General features: G+C 37.0%; 1 protein-coding gene across 2 annotated transcripts in view; it reads left to right on the forward strand.

The window, feature by feature from the left end:
• The window catches only part of TFB1M (transcription factor B1, mitochondrial), a 207,489-nt gene that overhangs the window by 162,391 nt on the left and 26,456 nt on the right, over positions 1 to 18,642 (forward strand). For both annotated transcript variants that reach the window (XM_053710970.1, XM_053710971.1), the window contains exon 7: positions 3,344 to 3,471. In XM_053710970.1, coding sequence (XP_053566945.1) covers positions 3,344 to 3,471 — 128 coding nt within the window. The remainder of the gene's footprint in view (positions 1 to 3,343; positions 3,472 to 18,642) is intronic.

Raw genomic sequence — 18,642 nt, forward strand, 5'->3', positions numbered from 1 at the left:
AAAGTGCCTAATAGGGTTACAGCAATCACGATAAATTAGTCTAATGGATACTGGTGATATTGAATAACCTAGCCTGTTGGGGACATTAATAAGCTACTTTGTGGTTAGTCTAGGTGGAGACATTGGCATCACATTGCCAAAGCCAGAAACCAACCAAAGTTCCTAGTCATGATTTGGGTGCAATTATGCTTATTCCCACCCACTGAGTTCCCATAATTCAAAAAACACCCTGCCCTTTAAATGCCCAGTTACGCACCCATTTTGTGCCAACTCGACCCCTTATCAACCTGCTAAGCCCACTTAGATTATTTACTGATGATGAGTTCTGTTGAGGATAAAATAACTGTCCATGAATAATATTCTGACTTCTGTGATTTAGCCAGAAATCAAATCTGCATCAGAAATACTGTGTTCTGTATAAATCTGTGAGAAACAAAAAAAAACAATATTTTGTATGTATAATGTCACACACACACACACACACACATATATATATATATATATATATATATATATATATATATATACTCACACAGTCACACATAGACACACACTCACACAGACACTTAAATATATACAGACACACACACATAGACACATAGACACACAGACAGACACACACACACACACACACACACATACACAGTTGTAGGCTAAAGACTTTGCGGCGGTGGGGATGTTTTCTACCTGTATACTATTAACTATTTAAATGCCTGTTCTATGTTTCTGACTGACATTAATCTCTGAGGGGGCGTGGCTAAGCTGAAGGGGCGGGGTTGACTCAGAGGGGGGTTGGGCTGGCCTGGGCTGGGCTGGTCTATACAAATTTCCAGGGCCGGTCTGATTTCCCAGTCCGGCCCTGGTTGAGCCCCCAAATTCCCCCCTTTAAATTGTTCCTAATGATCCATTTTACCTGCTGGAGTGTATTAAATTGTTTACAAGTAGTTCCTTTACCCTTATTTTGGCATCTGAAATAGCTGATTTAGCTTGTGGTATCCCAACCTATATCGAAAATTTTTATACTGGAGTTTCAGCTATTGAATAGCTTAAGTAAACACAGCCAGCTGAAGAAATTACACTCCCAGTGGGGGTGAAGGGTAGTTAAAGTGAAAGTAAATTTTCCTCTGTTGCTAACCGTAATTACATTTTAGCTTCTAAATCAATAGGACATTCATTCATTAAACTTTTGTTACTTGTGTTCGAATCAAGTTTTACCTGAAATAAAGTACTAATTTTGCCGTCGATAAAAACAACCCGTTTTTTGCTCTGCTTATTACTTCCTGATCACGTTTTTTTGTTGGCCAATTAAAATTCTGGCCGTTAGGCGGCCGTGAAGCAATGTCATCGCCCTATTGTTGGATCTGCGCATGCGTTACACCTACTATCTTTACTTTATGTTTGAATGCGCGTGGCCGATTTGCGCATGTGCAGAACATTTTAGACTGAATAATCACAGTTATTCATTACTATGTTGCGAAGCAGATAGACGCATGCGCTCTGGAGACCGGTTGGAATGAGAATCGCATTGCGGTTAGAATCGTTGAATCACGCATGCACAATAGTAAGGGTCCTTGTGAACGCGCATCTTTGATACGTATAGAGCGGGTGGGACCGCTCTATACATAAACACTCAAAATTATCGGAAGCAGAAGATGGGAGGAGTCAGAAGGAGAACGTTGCAAGGATAATGTAATAAAACAAAGGACTAAAACAATACTTTTATTAGAAAAAAAATAGCGATTTTGTTAGTATACATGTAGACAATGCAGTAGTGTGTTCAAACGGTAGCAAATTTACTTTCACTTTAAGTAATACAATTATAATTTTCCATTGTTCTCTCCAAATGTTGAGCTTTGGTTTACAAACAGATGTAAGACAAGGAAGCAAGTGTGTGTACACAAAGTGATAACATAATGAGATCTGATATTACCTGAAGCTCAACCCATTGTAATAGGCTGCGGTTTAAAAGCACAAAACCAGCTACTTCATATACACAAATAAACCTGAAAATGCAAATTCTCATACATTTTATACTCTGCAGCTGAAATACCAAGTCATTAAAAATACATTAATATAAAAACAATTTACAGTTTACTGTCCCCTTTAAAGCAATTCTGTGCCATACGTTTTATAGCTGTAAAAGCAAATCTTATTATTTTACAGGGAAAAAACTTGACGGCTTTATAATTAATTAACAATAAACCTTTGCTATGAGATCGCCCAATATGCAAAAACTAAATATAAGTAACGATTAAAATATTTCCTTTTAGGCTGCTATCTTATCAATAAGTAAATATACAGTACATATAGTGTAGACAGCACTAAAGAAAGGAACAGAAAAACTGTGATATAAATAAACAATACATTTTATTGTAACTTAAAAATACAATAAAACCACTGATCTAGTACATGGTGTGGTTATAACAGTGTGTCTTGAATTAAAAAAAAAAAACGTACTTATAAAAGATATAAAGCACAGAGTATATTAAAAATAACATGAGACAAAACCCTGCTTGCCTAGGCCAAGTGCACACTGCACCTGAGGAAGGAGCCCTGAAACGCGTAGTGAAGTGTGGGCCTGGCTAGACAAGCAGTGTTTTGTCTGTCTTATGTGTTTTAATATGCTTTCTGTTTTATATGCACATTTATTTTTTTATTTGAGAATCGCTGTTATAACCACACCCTGTACTATATATACTCTGGTTTTATTGTATTGTTTAGTTACAATAAAATATATTGTTTATTTACTTATATCACAGTTTTTTTTTCTTTTCTTTGGTGCTGTCTACACTATATGTACTTTCCAATTAATTAAAGGGACATGAAACCCAACATTTTTCTTTCATGATTCAAATGGAGCATACAATTTTAAACCACTTTCCAATGTCCTTTTATTGTCAAATTTGCTTCATTCCCTTGGTTTTCTTTGTTGAAGAAGCAGCAATGCTCTACTGTGAGATAGCTGAACACATCAGGTCAGGCAATGACAAAAAAAGCATATATGTGCAGCCACCAATCAGAAGCAAACTCCAAATAGTGTATTGCTGCTCCTAAGCCTACCTAGGTATACTTTCAATAAAGGATACCAAGAGAACAAAGCACATTAGATAATGGAAGTAAATTTGAAGGTTGTTTAAAATTGCATGATCTGTCTGCATAATGAAATAAAGATTTTGGGTTTCATGTCTCTTTAAAATGTTTTCTATCAATATATTGTATTGTCCACCACCCCCTCATATTCTTTATAGAAATATTAGATATTCTGCTTGAATTGTTTTTCTTAGTATGTATCTTAAAATTTCTGTAATTCCTGGTCTCTAAATAAATTCTTATTTTCTTCTAGGTGGATGTTGGTGTTGTGCATTTTACCCCTTTAATAAAGCCGCAAATTGAACAGCCTTTCAAGTTAGTAGAAAAAGTTGTTCAAAGTGTCTTTCAGTTCAGAAGAAAATACTGCTACCGAGGAGCTGAGTAAGTGAAAGCTTTCTAATCTCACTATAACTACAAAGTGTTTTTTAAATGCTTGTAATGCTGTGAGGAGTTCTCTTTGTTTATGGAAGGAGAATGTGAATTGTAGCTTTGATCCACGGGCCAGCTATACACAAAACTAAGAGATAGATTACAAGTGGAGCGCTAATTTGCCCATTTGCGGGCGCATAATAAAAACTAGCCATTACAAGTGGCTGGCTATTGCTACCGCAAGCTTGCAGTAGCAATAAGTGCTCACAAAATTAACCACAGGTCAGACCTCTGGTTAAGTTTTTTTTTTTTAACTTTTGTATTTTTTTTTTCCAGATCCCCAAGACTTACACCGTTGGAAAGGTTAGGCAATTACCTTTCTTGGGGGTCTATGGCTGCTTAGATGCCTGAGATACAGGCGTCTAAGCAGCATGCCTCCTTATACTTCGTATTGTAAACGTCATTGCGCAAAACGTGAAGCCCCGGCGATGCCTGTCACTATGCAGGCCCGATCGCTGGGGTAAGAGCGGGTGGGAGTCCCCAGATCTCCCTCAAGTTGGGAGAGTGCTAGCGACGGCTAGAGCCGTTGTTAGCACTCAAGGGGTTAAAAGTGCCCCAACTGCCGTTCGCATTTCACCTCACTTGTAATATCAGCGCACATTTGCGTGCGCTGGTATTAATAAGTTGATGGCAAATATCGATTTTGCGGAAGCAATATTTTGCTCTCAACTTGTAATCTGGCTTTATTTATTCACATGCATGTCATACTTATTCTTTACATGGGAGTACAAATCCCAGTCATATTTGTATTGTAGACTATATAAAGTTCTCAGCTTTAGTTTGTATCCCAATAAATGCAGTTTTATTCCACTACCAATAATTTACTGCTTACTGAATATGAACCAATATATAAGTGAAATATATGAAAGGGACAGGGAAACGTTTTAACATGTACATGAAAAAAACACTTGTTAAACGTTAAATATTTTTGCATGAAAAAGGCTATGATAAAACTTTTTTAATTGATTGTAACGCTAAAAGGAAGTGGATGTCTGTATATAGCTGGTCCTTAGGGATCTTTGACTCACTGGCTGATTAGCAAAGCTCCCACTGATTATTGGTGGATAGGGACCATTAAATACTTTAGAATTGCATAATCAACAAATGAATAATAAAAAGACAATGCAATAGCACTTACTGACAAATTTCAAAATTTACTTCAATTTGATGGTCCCTTGTACCATGTGACAGACACCAGCTACTCACAGACTCATATACACTGGGAACTCTTGCACATGCTCAGTAGAAGGTAGCAACTCAGTAAGTGTGCATATAAAAAGACACAATTTGATAGTGGAAGTAAATTGGAACTCTCTCAAAACTGCATGCTCTATCTGAATAATGAAAGTTCAAAGGGCAATTACAGTTAAAAAATTACATACTTTAATTCATTAGAGCGTGTAATTTATTTCATACAGGTGGAGAGAGTCCTTTACTCCTGGGAATTACTTCTCTACCGCTAGGAGGTGGCAAAGGTTCCCAAATCTCAAGAGCTCTAAAAAAAAACTCCCACCTCACACATACCTCAGTCTTTACTTTGCCTCCTTTGGAGGTGGTCAAAAATGAAGATGTGCAGTGTTCTTCAGAGAAGAGAGTCTTCAGTCTATATTGAGGCCCGGTTCCCCTCAGAGTACAGTGCTCATCAGAGGGATGTTTTGGAGTTTGGTCTATGATACAATGGTTTTGCCTCATGGAAAATCCTTTACAGACCCTCTGTAAATTTGGTCGCAGGGACTCGTCTTCTGCCTCCCTTTACAGATTTACGTTAAACTCCTATCTCCATTACTACTCCTGTTCTATTTCAGTACTGGTTTGGCTGTCTACTACTGGCTTATTAGTGGACGAATCTCTATGGGTAAGTATGTTTGTATTCTATATATCGAAATTCATATAGCTTTATTTATGGGCACTTTTAAATGCTTAAAAGTTATCTATATATGTTTCTTATATATATGGCCCTGGGACAGTTTCTTATTATTCCCCTTGCTTTTTACGCGCGTCATTTTTTTCGTGCTTTTGTTTTTGAGTGTTAGGCTCTCAACGCTGATATACAGTATATATATATATATATATATATATATATATATATATATACGTTTATTGGGATAGTGCTACCTTTTTTCAGTATTGATATTGCTGCTTAGTTTTTTAAAGCTTTATTGGGTTAGCGAATGTCGGCACGTTCCCATGCATTAAATTACATTAATCGGGTTTAGTTGCACGCCTGTCTTCTTTTTGGCGTCATTTAGTCTATTTAAATGGTGGGAGTTTTTAGCGTGCACTGTTTGTTCTGTCTTGACAGAGCATGCTTAGTTTTTTCTGCATGTTAGTTTTATGAGGTGGTATAGGTTTCCCTTTCCTCAAGAGCTTGCTTAAAGGGACAGTCAACACCCGAATTTTTGTTGTTTTAAAAGATAGATAATCCCTTAATTACCCATTCCCCAGTTTTGCATAACCAACACAGTTATAATAATACACGTTTTACCTCTGTGATTATCTTGTATCTAAGCCTCTGCAGACTGCCCCGTTATTTCAGTTCTTTTGACAGACTTGCATTTTAGCCAATCAGTGCTCACTCCTCGGTAAATTCACGTGCATGAGCTCAGTGTTATCTATATGAAATAAGCATATTAACCTCCTAGATTTAGCTTTCAACTAAGAATACCAAGAGAACAAAGCAAAATTTGTGATAAAAGTAAATTGGAAAGTTGTTTAACATTACATGCTCTATCTGATTCATTAAAGTTTTTTTTGGACTTGACTGTCCCTTTTAAAGGGGGTGTTTTTTTTATATAGTACTTTTTTGTCATCTTTCTTTATTGAAAAGAAAAAGTAGAATACAATATTCTGGAGTCACTGCTCCAGTAAAAGGTATATATAAACATAGATTATGACATTTACAATTATAGTAGTAGTATAGAAAAAACTAGACGTGGAACTCTAAAAAAATATATATTTTGTTTCAGCAGAGCCTCCAACTTCAGATGGAGGCTCTGCTGTAACAAAATATATCTCTGACCAGCAAAATTGATGAGATGGAAAATAGGGCTAGGCGGAGCAATCTGCGCTTATTTGGTATTCCCGAATCTTTGAGACCCCAAGATCTAAAAAAGTTTGTGGAACAGACTATTCCTGAGTTACTGGGTTTAAATTCAGGGGATAATATCTTTACAATTGAAAGAGTACACAGAATGGGAAGAGAGAGAGAGATCAGTCAACAACAACTGATAGGAGACCAAGGCCAGTGATAGCGAAGTTTTTAAACTTTCAGGGAAAAAGTGAGATCCTGAGAGCCTACAGGAAACAACAGAATCTATATCATCAAGGAGCAAAGATCTTGCTCTTCCAGGACTTTTCCACTGAAGTTTCATTGAAAAGGAAACAATTCTCGCCTATATGTTCTCGCCTAGTGGCTGAAAAGAGGTTGTTCTCCCTGCTGTATCCAGCTAGACTCAGGATAAAATCTGGCACGGACTTCCTCTTTTTTGCCTCTCCAGAAGCAGCTCTTTCTTTTTTAGAAAATGAATCAAAGAAGGGGATGGTTTAATGAGAGTCTACCTTGCATTTTTCTGCTTTTGTAGTTGTGTGTGTATGTCTAGTATGTTGCTTATTAAGTATTTTTTCTTGTTATTCTTCACTTTTTTCTTTTTGTTTCCCGGATTGAAAAGCTACATAGTAAAAAAAAAAAAAAAAAGAAAGAAAAAAAAGAAATAAATTACTTTACAAGCATACACTTTTTGGATGCTTGTAAAGTAATTTATTTCTTTTTTTTCTTTCTTTTTTTGTGAGATTTTTAGTTTTTTCTATGAGGCTCCTCTCTTTTGAACAGAAGGGGGGTTTTTTTTTGGGTTTTTTTTTGGGGTTTTTTTATTGTAGATTTAAGACAAATGGTGAAACAATGCTGTTTTTTTTAGGAAGAGAACCATTATGTACAAGTTTAAGAGAGTTCTTTTTATAAGACACAATTAATGTTTGTATAGATAGAAAGAAATTATAGGCATGTGTAAAGTAAGGCACGATTTTGAACACAAGAGGTTTAAAGATGTTAATATACACTTTTTTGGATGTTAGTAAAGTGTTACATTTAATATTATGGTAGATTTAAGACAAATGATGAAACAAGTTGCTCTATTGGGAAAAGAAGCATTATGTACAAGTTTAAGAGTTCTTCTCTTTTTTTTTTTGGGGGGTATCACATTAGGGAAGAACAAAGGGTTCAATAGATTAAGGGATTTGAGGTATAGGAAGTTGCTATATTGTATGACTATAACAATAAGGGTTTTATGGCCTGTCATGGGGAAATTTCTCTGGAAAAGAGATATTAGAATGTACAGGGAGTGCAGAATTATTAGGCAAGTTGTATTTTTGAGGATTAATTTTATTATTGAACAACAACCATGTTCTCAATGAACCCAAAAAACTCATTAAAATCAAAGCTGAATAGTTTTGGAAGTAGTTTTTAGTTTGTTTTTAGTTATAGCTATTTTAGGGGGATATCTGTGTGTGCAGGTGACTATTACTGTGCATAATTATTAGGCAACTTAACAAAAAACAAATATATACCCATTTCAATTATTTATTTTTACCAGTGAAACCAATATAACATCTCAACATTCACAAATATACATTTCTGACATTCAAAAACAAAACAAAAACAAATCAGTGACCAATATAGCCACCTTTCTTTGCAAGGGCACTCAAAAGCCTGCCATCCATGGATTCTGTCAGTGTTTTGATCTGTTCACCATCAACATTGCGTGCAGCAGCAACCACAGCCTCCCAGACACTGTTCAGAGAGGTGTACTGTTTTCCCTCCTTGTAAATCTCACATTTGATGATGGACCACAGGTTCTCAATGGGGTTCAGATCAGGTGAACAAGGAGGCCATGTCATTAGATTTTCTTCTTTTATACCCTTTCTGGCCAGCCACGCTGTGGAGTACTTGGACGCGTGTGATGGAGCATTGTCCTGCATGAAAATCATGTTTTTCTTGAAGGATGCAGACTTCTTCCTGTACCACTGCTTGAAGAAGGTGTCTTCCAGAAACTGGCAGTAGGACTGGGAGTTGAGCTTGCCTCCATCCTCAACCCGAAAAGGCCCCACAAGCTCATCTTTGATGATACCAGCCCAAACCAGTACTCCACCTCCACCTTGCTGGCGTCTGAGTCGGACTGGAGCTCTCTGCCCTTTACCAATCCAGCCATGGGCCCATCCATCTGGCCCATCAAGACTCACTCTCATTTCATCAGTCCATAAAACCTTAGAAAAATCAGTCTTGAGATATTTCTTGGCCCAGTCTTGACGTTTCAGCTTGTGTGTCTTGTTCAGTGGTGGTCGTCTTTCAGCCTTTCTTACCTTGGCCATGTCTCTGAGTATTGCACACCTTGTGCTTTTGGGCACTCCAGTGATGTTGCAGCTCTGAAATATGGCCAAACTGGTGGCAAGTGGCATCTTGGCAGCTGCACGCTTGACTTTTCTCAGTTCATGGGCAGTTATTTTGCGCCTTGGTTTTTCCACACGCTTCTTGCGACCCTGTTGACTATTTTGAATGAAACGCTTGATTGTTCGATGATCACGCTTCAGAAGCTTTGCAATTTTAAGAGTGCTGCATCCCTCTGCAAGATATCTCACTATTTTTGACTTTTCTGAGCCTGTCAAGTCCTTCTTTTGACCCATTTTGCCAAAGGAAAGGAAGTTGCCTAATAATTATGCACACCTGATATAGGGTGTTGATGTCATTAGACCACACCCCTTCTCATTACAGAGATGCACATCACCTAATATGCTTAATTGGTAGTAGGCTTTTGAGCCTATACAGCTTGGAGTAAGACAACATGCATAAAGAGGATGATGTGGTCAAAATACTCATTTGCCTAATAATTCTGCACTCCCTGTATAGTAGGGGTTTAATTGTGTTATTTATAAATTAATTTAAGGGGTTTTTTTTCTCTCTTCTTCCTCTTCCCTCTCTCTCTCTCTCCTCTTCCCCTCCCCCTCCTCTCCCCTTCTTTATGATTCCCATCTTTAAGATAGATGGTTAAAATATTAACGTGGAATATAGGGGGGATACACTCCCCAATAAAAAGGAAAGCAGTTTTGAATCTTTTAGGAAAAAAAGACTTTGACATAGTGTGTTTACAGGAAACCCATTTATCAGATAAAGAACATAGGAAGATTAGAGCTCATTGGTTGGGAGAATCCTTTTTTTCATCTTATATAAAATCGTCTAGAGGAGTGATGGTCTTATTCCATACAAGGCTGGAATATAAAATTTTGAGTACATCTATAGATAAAGAGGGAAGATATTTGATTGTTATATTCTCTATTGAAGAGGAAGAATATTTATTAGTTAATATCTATGGTCCTAATGAAAAATTTTGGAATCTGTTAGTAAAGAAAATGTTTAAATTTCCTAAAGCCAAGATTGTACTGGTAGGGGACTTTAATGTTACACCAAATTCATATTTGGATAGAAAGAGAGTGGGGACTCGGAGTGGGGAGGTTAGATTTAAACCTGCCCAGTTGAACTTTGAAAAGAAAATTTTCGATTTACTCCACAATTCACTAAAGCTAGTTGATGTATGGAGATTGTTAAATCCTAATAGTCTTGAGTATACGTGCTGTTCTAAGATCCACAACACGCTGTCAAGGTTAGATCTTTTTCTGATTTCGGATGTGCTAGTTCCTAAGGTTGAGAAATGTATCATTGGAGACTTTAGTCTGTCGGACCATGCTCCGGTTATTCTAACTATTGCGGCGAAAAGGAGATTTTCATTTAATTCTTTTTTCTTTCCGACATACCTGCGAGACTCTATTAGCTTTAATGCTTTTCTAACGAAAACATGGGAAGACTACTGTTCTTTCAATAATCATTGTAGAGATAATGTTCAGCTTTTTAGGGAAACTGCTAAAGCTTACTTGAAGGCAGAAATCTCTAGCTACTTGGCAAAGTTAAAGAAAGAGAATCTTAGGAAAGATAAAGATCTCTCAGATAAAGTAAGGGAGGCATATATTTTGCTTATGGAAAGACCTTGTAAGCTGAACACAGACAATTACTTCCAGGTAAAGAAAGAAAGGGAGACATTTCTTTTGGGAGAGGCACAGGTACTTTTACATAAGAACAGTGCCAGATTTGCTAAATATGGCAATAAGGTTGGTAAATATATGGCCTCTTTGTTTAAAAGACAATCTAGGAGGAAATCGGTAGCAGCGATAAAAGAGAAGGATCAGGTGTATATAGATCAAGGTCAAATATCGCAACTATTTCAAAGTTTTTACACTGATTTATACACATCTCAGTGTCTGGACCAAGAAGATATTAAAAAAAATTCTGGAGGAGGTCTATCTCCCTAAAATCTCAGTAGAAGATTGTGAGGGTCTGAACCAACCAATAACAGAGAGGGAAATCCAAAGAACCATCAATTCAATGGCTAGAGGAAAAGCTCCTGGCCCAGATTGCCTCCCGGTCGAATTTTATCAAATCTTAAGAACAGAGATAGGCCCAGTACTGACTGACCTCTATAATACATATTTTGGAACAAAAAAGCAAATTTCGGAGAACTTTAAGAGGGCTAATATAATTCTAATTCCAAAGGCTAATAAAGATCCATTAGAGATGACTTCATATAGACCCATTTCGCTGCTTGGCCTCGATTATAAAATATTGATGAAGTTATTGGCCGAGAGATTGAAACCTTTGTTACCAGCGATTGTGCATCAGGACCAAGCAGGTTTTATCACTGGTAGAGCGTCGGAGCTTAATTAAGGAAAATTCTACAGGTTGTTTGTCGATATGGGGGAGATTGCTCTGCCCTGCCGGAGGCCTTCCTGTTATCCTTGGATGCAGAGAAGGCCTTCGACAGGGTGGAGTGGCCCTTCCTGATCCAGGTATTAGAGAAATTTGGATTTAAGGGGCTTTTTAAGGATTTTATTGTCAAGGTCTACTCAGATTAAGGCCTTTTTATTGATTAATAACTGTCAGATTCATTCAAGTTAACTAGAGGCACCCGTCAGGGATGTCCGATGTCCCCATTATTATTTGATCTTATAATGGAACCTTTGGCTATTAGATTGAGAGACGTATTGATCGGAATTAATATAGATCAGGTAAAATTTAAAACTGCTTTATTTGCAGATGACCTTTTGCTATTCATTGCCGAATCAAGGAGTCAAATTGGTGCGATTGTAAGGCTGCTTGAACAATATGGCAGGGTTTCAGGGTATAAAACAAATCTCTCAAAATCTAAAATTATGTGGTTGAAGCGTAATCCAGAGGAATCACAATCCTTTCAGTTCATAGAAACCAATATGCTGGAGTATTTGGGATTGAAGATTTCTGCTAACATAGCGGATTGGTATAAAGATAATTTGGTATCAGTTCTGAGAGATAGTAGAAAGAAACTAAAATCGTGGGTATCACTCCCGGTTTCCCTGACGGGTAAGATAGCTCTCTTTAAGATGTTCATTGTCCCTAAGATTCTGTATACTTTGAGGATGTTTCCTCTTTTGATAAACAAGGCTGATCTATGGCTCTTTAATCAATCATTAAGAATGTTTCTATGGAGTGGGAGAAAACCGAGATTGAAATTAGCCAAGCTATACCAGCCTTATGTTAAAGGTGGGCTGGCTTTACCTCATCTAGAAATCTATAACCAGGCCGCTATTCTACAATTTCCTATGGATTGGTTAACAAGGTCTTTTGTGTACTCGGATGAGACTCTTGAGAACCAAGTCTGTGCCCCGCTTTCCTTGAATTACGTTTTTTTTTGCCTTGAATAAAGAATTAGGAAAGAGACTATTGGAACACCCTCTGTATAGAGACATAATAATTGTTTGGAGAAGGCTATCTAAATCTGTTGGAATGAGACAGAATATCTCAAAATGGTTGCCGATAACTGGCAATACACATTTCCCTTTAGGTAATATGGTGGACATTTTAAAAAAATGGTCACCAGAGAGATCACTGATAGTGAAAGACTTCTATGATTCCAAGTTAAATAAAGTATATACATTTGATAGATTTCAAGAGATTTTTCCGGAAATACAAAAGAAACATTTTCTATTTTATACAAGCGAAAAGTTATATTCTTAATGAGTCTGGAAAATAGTTTTCTTCATCTTACTATAGGGAAATTCAGTTTAGGGTGATACATAAGAGACTACTTAACCCCACGGAGAGTGGCTAAGTGGAATAGGAATGTGCTCAATCTTTGTTCCAAATGCCACTTTCAGGATCCTGACCTGAATCATTTATTCTGGGGTTGCCCTAAGTCAAACCAATTTTGGATGAAGGTGGAACATTTTCTTTCTAACATAGTAAAAAAGAAAATTCAATTAACAAGAGACTCTATCTTTCTCTTAAGATCCAATATCTCTTGGGACAAAGAGGCTTATTTTATATTAGTAGCATTAATAATTATTAGAACACTTTTTTTTAAATATTGGACTTCCTGTAAGACACCCCCCATTTCAGAAGTGAGGAAAGTATTACTAGACTCATCAATTAAAGCAGCTTACGAATTAAAACTAGGGGGGTCCTCAAGAGAAAAATTCTGTAGAAAATGGAAGGTCTTTGTGTGTTTACAGGGAAATGACTTTGTACATTACATAGAACAAATTATTAATATTAAGCTAAACTAATGAGGGGATGGGGGGAGATGGGCGGGGGAGAGAGATTTTTTTTTTTTTTCTCTCTTGCTTGGGACTGTCCGGGAATTGTTATGTTATTATACTTGAGAAGAGAAGAATTTTCTTTTGATTGGTATGTCTTGAACTTTTGTTTATATTTCTCTTTTATTTTGTAGTCTCCATTGTATGGAGAAGTGTCTGTTGTGTTTGTGTTTTTTTTGTATTTTGTATGTAATAATAAAAAAAAAAAAAAAAAAAACATTACATGCTCTATCTGATTCATTAAAGTTTTTTTTGGACTTGACTGTCCCTTTTAAAGGGGGTGTTTTTTATATAGTACTTTTTTGTCATCTTTCTTTATTGAAAAGAAAAAGTAGAAATCAATATTCTGGAGTCGCTGCTCCAGTAAAAGGTATATATAAACATAGATTATGACATTTACAATTATAGTAGTAGTATAGAAAAAACTAGACATGTGCAACGCTAAAAAAATTGTTTAGTTTTCATTAGTTAAAAAAAAAAATTGTTTCAGTAAATTAGTTATGTTAAGTTAAATAATTTTTTCGGATCCGTTCATTTTTTCCGATCCATTCTTTATTCATATGCATTATTCTATTCTGAAGTTTAGAATAGAATAATGCATATGAATAAAGAATCGATCCGAAGAAACGATTGAATTCAACATAACTAATATGCCGGCGATTGCCGAAACAAAATTATCTAAAACCGCAGCTGCCACCCATATCGGCAACACTAAATAAAGCTATTAACCCCTAAACCACCGCCCCCCCCACATAACCAACGCTATTTAAAAATAAATCTAAACTTACCTGTGAAATAAAAATAAAACCTAAGCTTACATTAATAAAATCTAACATCACAAATATAAAAAAACCTAACATTACAAAAAATTAAAACTACAATTACAAAAAATAAGAAACACTAAAATTAAAAAAAAATTAAAAACTACTATTACAAAAAATAACAAACAAAATTATCCAAAACTATACAAATTATTCCTATTCTAATACCCTGTTTAAAAAAAACTCTCAAAATAAAAAAAAACTAATCTATAATAAACTACCTTTTGTAGGGCATTGCCCTAAAGTTAACAGCTCTTTTGCAAAAAAAAAAAAAACACTCCCAAACCCACAAAATAAAAATAAACCTAACCTACCCATTCCCCCGAAAAGGGCATTTGTATGGGCATTGCCCTTAAAAGGGCATTCAGCTATTTGTCGGCCCATTAAAGATAAAAAAAATGCCTAATAATAAAAAAAAACACCCCAAAAATAAAAAAATCCCATTACAAAAAATATTATCCTAAATAATAAATAATTATTCCTATTCCAATACCCTATTTTAAAAAATAAAAAAACACCCCAAAATAAAAAAAAAAACCTAATCTATAATAAACTACCAATAGCCCTTAAAAGGGCCTTTTGCACCCCTAACATTGCAAACCCCCTCCCCCCCCAAACCCACAAAATAAAAAAAACCTAACTAAAAAAACCTAATCTACCCATTTCCCTCTAAAGGGCATTTGTATGGGTATTGCCCTTAAAAGGGCATTCAGCTCTTTTTCTGTCCATTAAAAGCCCTAATCTAAAAAAACAAAAACCCCCCAAAAAACTAACACTAACCCCAAAATCGGTACTCACAATTGTTGAAGTCCGGTGAAAGATCTTCATTCAGGCAGCTCCATCTTCATCCATCGCTGGACCAGCATCTTCTTCATCCCTGCGGAGGCGAAGCGGTTGATGTGTGGAGGTGGAGGTCCATCGGTCCGACGTGGAGGTCCTCTTCATGCGATCGTCCGCTGCACACTGAGGATTCAATGCAAGGTACCCCTTTTATATTGGGGTACCGTTGCATTCCTATTGGCTGAAAAAGTTAAATCAGCCAATAGGAAGTAGAGCTGCTTAAATCCTATTGGCTGATTTAAACAGCCAATAGGATTTAAGCAGCTCTCTTTCCTATTGGCTGATTTAAAATTTTCAGCCAATAGGAATGCAACGGTACTCCAATATAAAAGGGGTACCTTGCATTGAATCCTCAGTGTGCGGTTGACGATCGCATGAAGAGGACCTCCACCTCGAATCGATGGACCTCTGCCTGGACCTCCACCTCGACCGCTTTTGCCTCCACAGGGATGAAGAAGATCTTTAGCCGGACTTCAGCAACTGTGAGTACCGATTTTGGGGTTAGTGTTAGGAGTTTTTTTTGTGTTGTTTTTTATTTTTTTTAGATTAGGGCTTTTAATGGGCCGAAAAAGAGCTGAATGCACTTTTTAAGAGCAGTAAAAGAGCTGAATATCCTTTTAAGAGCAATGCCCATACAAATATCCTTTTCAGGGCAATAGGTAGATTAGTTTTTTGTAATGGTAGTTTTTTTTTATTTTTTGTAATTTTAGTGTTTATTATTTTTTGTAGTGTTAGGTTAGTGTAAGCTTAAGTTTTATTTTTATTTCACAGGGAAGTTTGTATTTATTTTAACTAAGTAGTTAGTAAATAGGTATATTGTAGCTAGCTTAGGTTTTATTTTTATTTCACAGGTAAGTTTGTTTTTATTTTGAAATAGGTAGTTAATAATTGTAACTCTAATTTAGGTCTAATTTAATTATGTTAAAGTTAGGGGGTGTTAGGTTTAGGGGTTAATATAGTTTAATTTAGGTTGTTGCGATGTGGGGGCCGGCAGTTTAGGGGTTAATAGGATTAGTTAGTGTTGGCGATGTGGGTATATGGCGGTTTAGTTAGTGTCGGCGATGTTTGGGAACTGCGGTTTAGGGGTTAATAGGTTTAGTTTGTGTCGGCGATGTTTGGGAACCGCGGTTTATGGTTAATAGGTTTAGTTAGTGTCTGCGATGTTTGGGAACTGTGGTTTAGGGGTTAATAGGTTTAGTTTGTGTCGGCAATGTGGGGGAACTGCGGTTGTAATTTGTAACTAAATGCATCTGGACTTGGAGACTTCCCTGATGGTAGATTTAATTACAGCTTTAATTTCCTCCAGGGATATTGTTGCATCTAAATTGTCTTTTTGATCTGTCGTTAGGGTTGGAAGTTTGAGGTTGTTAAGGTATTGGTCAATTTTGGATTGTAGAAGAGAATGATATAACTCTGGAGATCTATTCGGGTTTATATAATGATGTTGAGGAACAAAATGTGTGCCCTATGATATCTTTAATATTTATAATGGAAAAAGTGTAAGCCTTCCTCTTTAGGCATCTGACTATGATACGTCCTTGTTTATGATTATTCTCATAGTAAATCTGTTTCAAATACATTACTTTCTTTTTAGTCTTTACTCAAAGGTATGGTTTTGAGTTTGTTGAGAATTATTCTATCTGTAGGGGTCTGTTTATGTTAGTGTTCAAGTTGGGCTATGTTTGTCCACATGGTGGTCACCGTTAGCCTTTTTTGTTTAGTGAGTAAGGCTTTTTTAGTCATAAGTCCCCCCCTGTAATAAACATTTATGTGCTTCTCAAATTGTATGTATTGATAGGTCCGAGTTGAGATTGAATTGAAAATATTCTTGTATGGACTTAGTAATGTTGAGAAATATTGTTTTATCAGTTAAAAGGGTATCATCCAATCGCCAGATAAAGTCTTTTATCAGTTTAGAAGGCCAACGAAAAGATCCCCATACTGCAGAGTGATCAGACTATGTGTTTGGGAGAATGGTCGATTTGTTAAATAGTGGGAGAGACTATAATTATCAGTAAAAATATAGTCAATTTGTGTGTAAATTTGATGTGGTTAAGAATAAAATGTGAACATATGACATCTTCGGAGTTTCCGGTAGGAAGGCGGAGCAACAAGACAGGTGCTCCTACTCGGCGTTCTGGCCGACAGCTGCTATCTCAGCCTTCAATTCATGCCCGTTGTACCTGTTTGGGCTAGGGCTTACAGCTTGGCTTATCACCGCAAGCTAAAGGGAAACTTCGTGTTGCAGTACCTGCAGCGGTAAATCCGCATTCTTTTTTTACTGACCCTGAACCTTCGAGGAGATTATTTTCACTTACCCTCCTTGGCTGTGGCATAGCGAGTTGCCGGACTCGCGGCCCCCCGGCGGGGTTTGCGAGTGGTGGAGCGGAAGGTGAGAGGAGGCAAAGTGGGGCTCCGTGAGTGACGGGTGATTCGATCCTGCCTGTAACCAGTCCCAGAGGGATATCCCAGGAGAGCCCGCCCCACTGCAGAGGAAGTAGTGCCGGACGTAGAGGTGGGCTCTTTACCGGTGGCGGAGCGCCGCAAGGATATGAGTGTGAGTCCGCAGGGGTGCACTGCTCTGGGTAACGGTTTGGTGAGGCTGCAGTGATATCCGGCTGAGCTGCAGCGGTTGGCTTTCTGTCGGATCAGGTATTTGGCACCGGGGTTCCACAACTCAACTTTCCTGTGGTCTGGTTGCATCGCTCCTCCGGGTAGGAGTGCCCCCGGTCGGTTGTCAGTCTCCTCCAAGCGTAGCCTACATTCCTGGACACACTGTAAGTAATACAGGACTTTGACTTTTTATGCTATTTAGTCCTTTGGTTTCAAGGAGCACAGAGCGGATTCTAACGGACATAGTATTTCCCCCAGCTGTGCTTGTTAAGAACCTTAGAATTGAAGCTACTGAATCAGGAGCGAATGATATAAGGCCCCTAATATTAAAGGGCTCTCTGACTTGTTAAAGGACTCAGCTTGGGGTTCATCTAGACTGGGATTAGTTTTCTAGTCTCTAGTCTCAACTCATCATTCTATACCCTATTTATTCTCCTGGAGGACTTAGCAGGACAATGTTCATCCACTTATATGTGTATTTTTTTGTCTGCATGCTATTATAAGGGGTTGTTTTGGATCTTGTCCCCAAATTCTGATCTTTGCTTGGTTGCTCAAAGTAGAAAAATGCAGGCATTTGTCTAAGGGCTTTTCGCCCAAGTCACTTCACTTTCACAGATTACACAATTAATGTTTTTTTTTTCTTTTTCAGGCTTTAATATGTAAAGGCTATATATTATGGGTTTTTTTTTTTTCTTGTGTTAGTCTCCTTTGAATGGTATTATATACACCATATCCACGTTAGAGCACTATTGTCAGTATACACTTATAGGAGTAAGTAGGTAAGGGAGAGAGTAGGGGGGAAAAAAAAAAAAAAGGAAAAAGAGGAAGGAAAGGATTAAGGGAGAGAAAGGAAAAGAAGGGGAAAAAAGAAAGAAAGGAAATAAAAAGGAAAGGAAAGGAAAGAGAGGGAGAGGGAAAAAAAAAAAGGGAAAAAAAAAAAAAAAAAACAGAGTTAAACATATTTTGCTGTGGTTGTTTTTTACCTCACGAATTGTGGTTTCACTATTTCTCCCCCATAACGGGGACCAATTTTTTATTCACTCTGCATAGTATTTATTTATGTTATCATTTTGTCTTTTTCACTATTCATGGAAAAATTTATAACGCACGCTAATAATATTTCACCCAAAATGCCTGCTAAACCCAGGGATAAAAAAAATACCAAAGGTGGCGACACGAG

Source organism: Bombina bombina, chromosome 4, assembly GCF_027579735.1.
Source record: "Bombina bombina isolate aBomBom1 chromosome 4, aBomBom1.pri, whole genome shotgun sequence".
In the NCBI taxonomy this organism is placed as follows: Eukaryota; Metazoa; Chordata; class Amphibia; order Anura; family Bombinatoridae; genus Bombina; species Bombina bombina.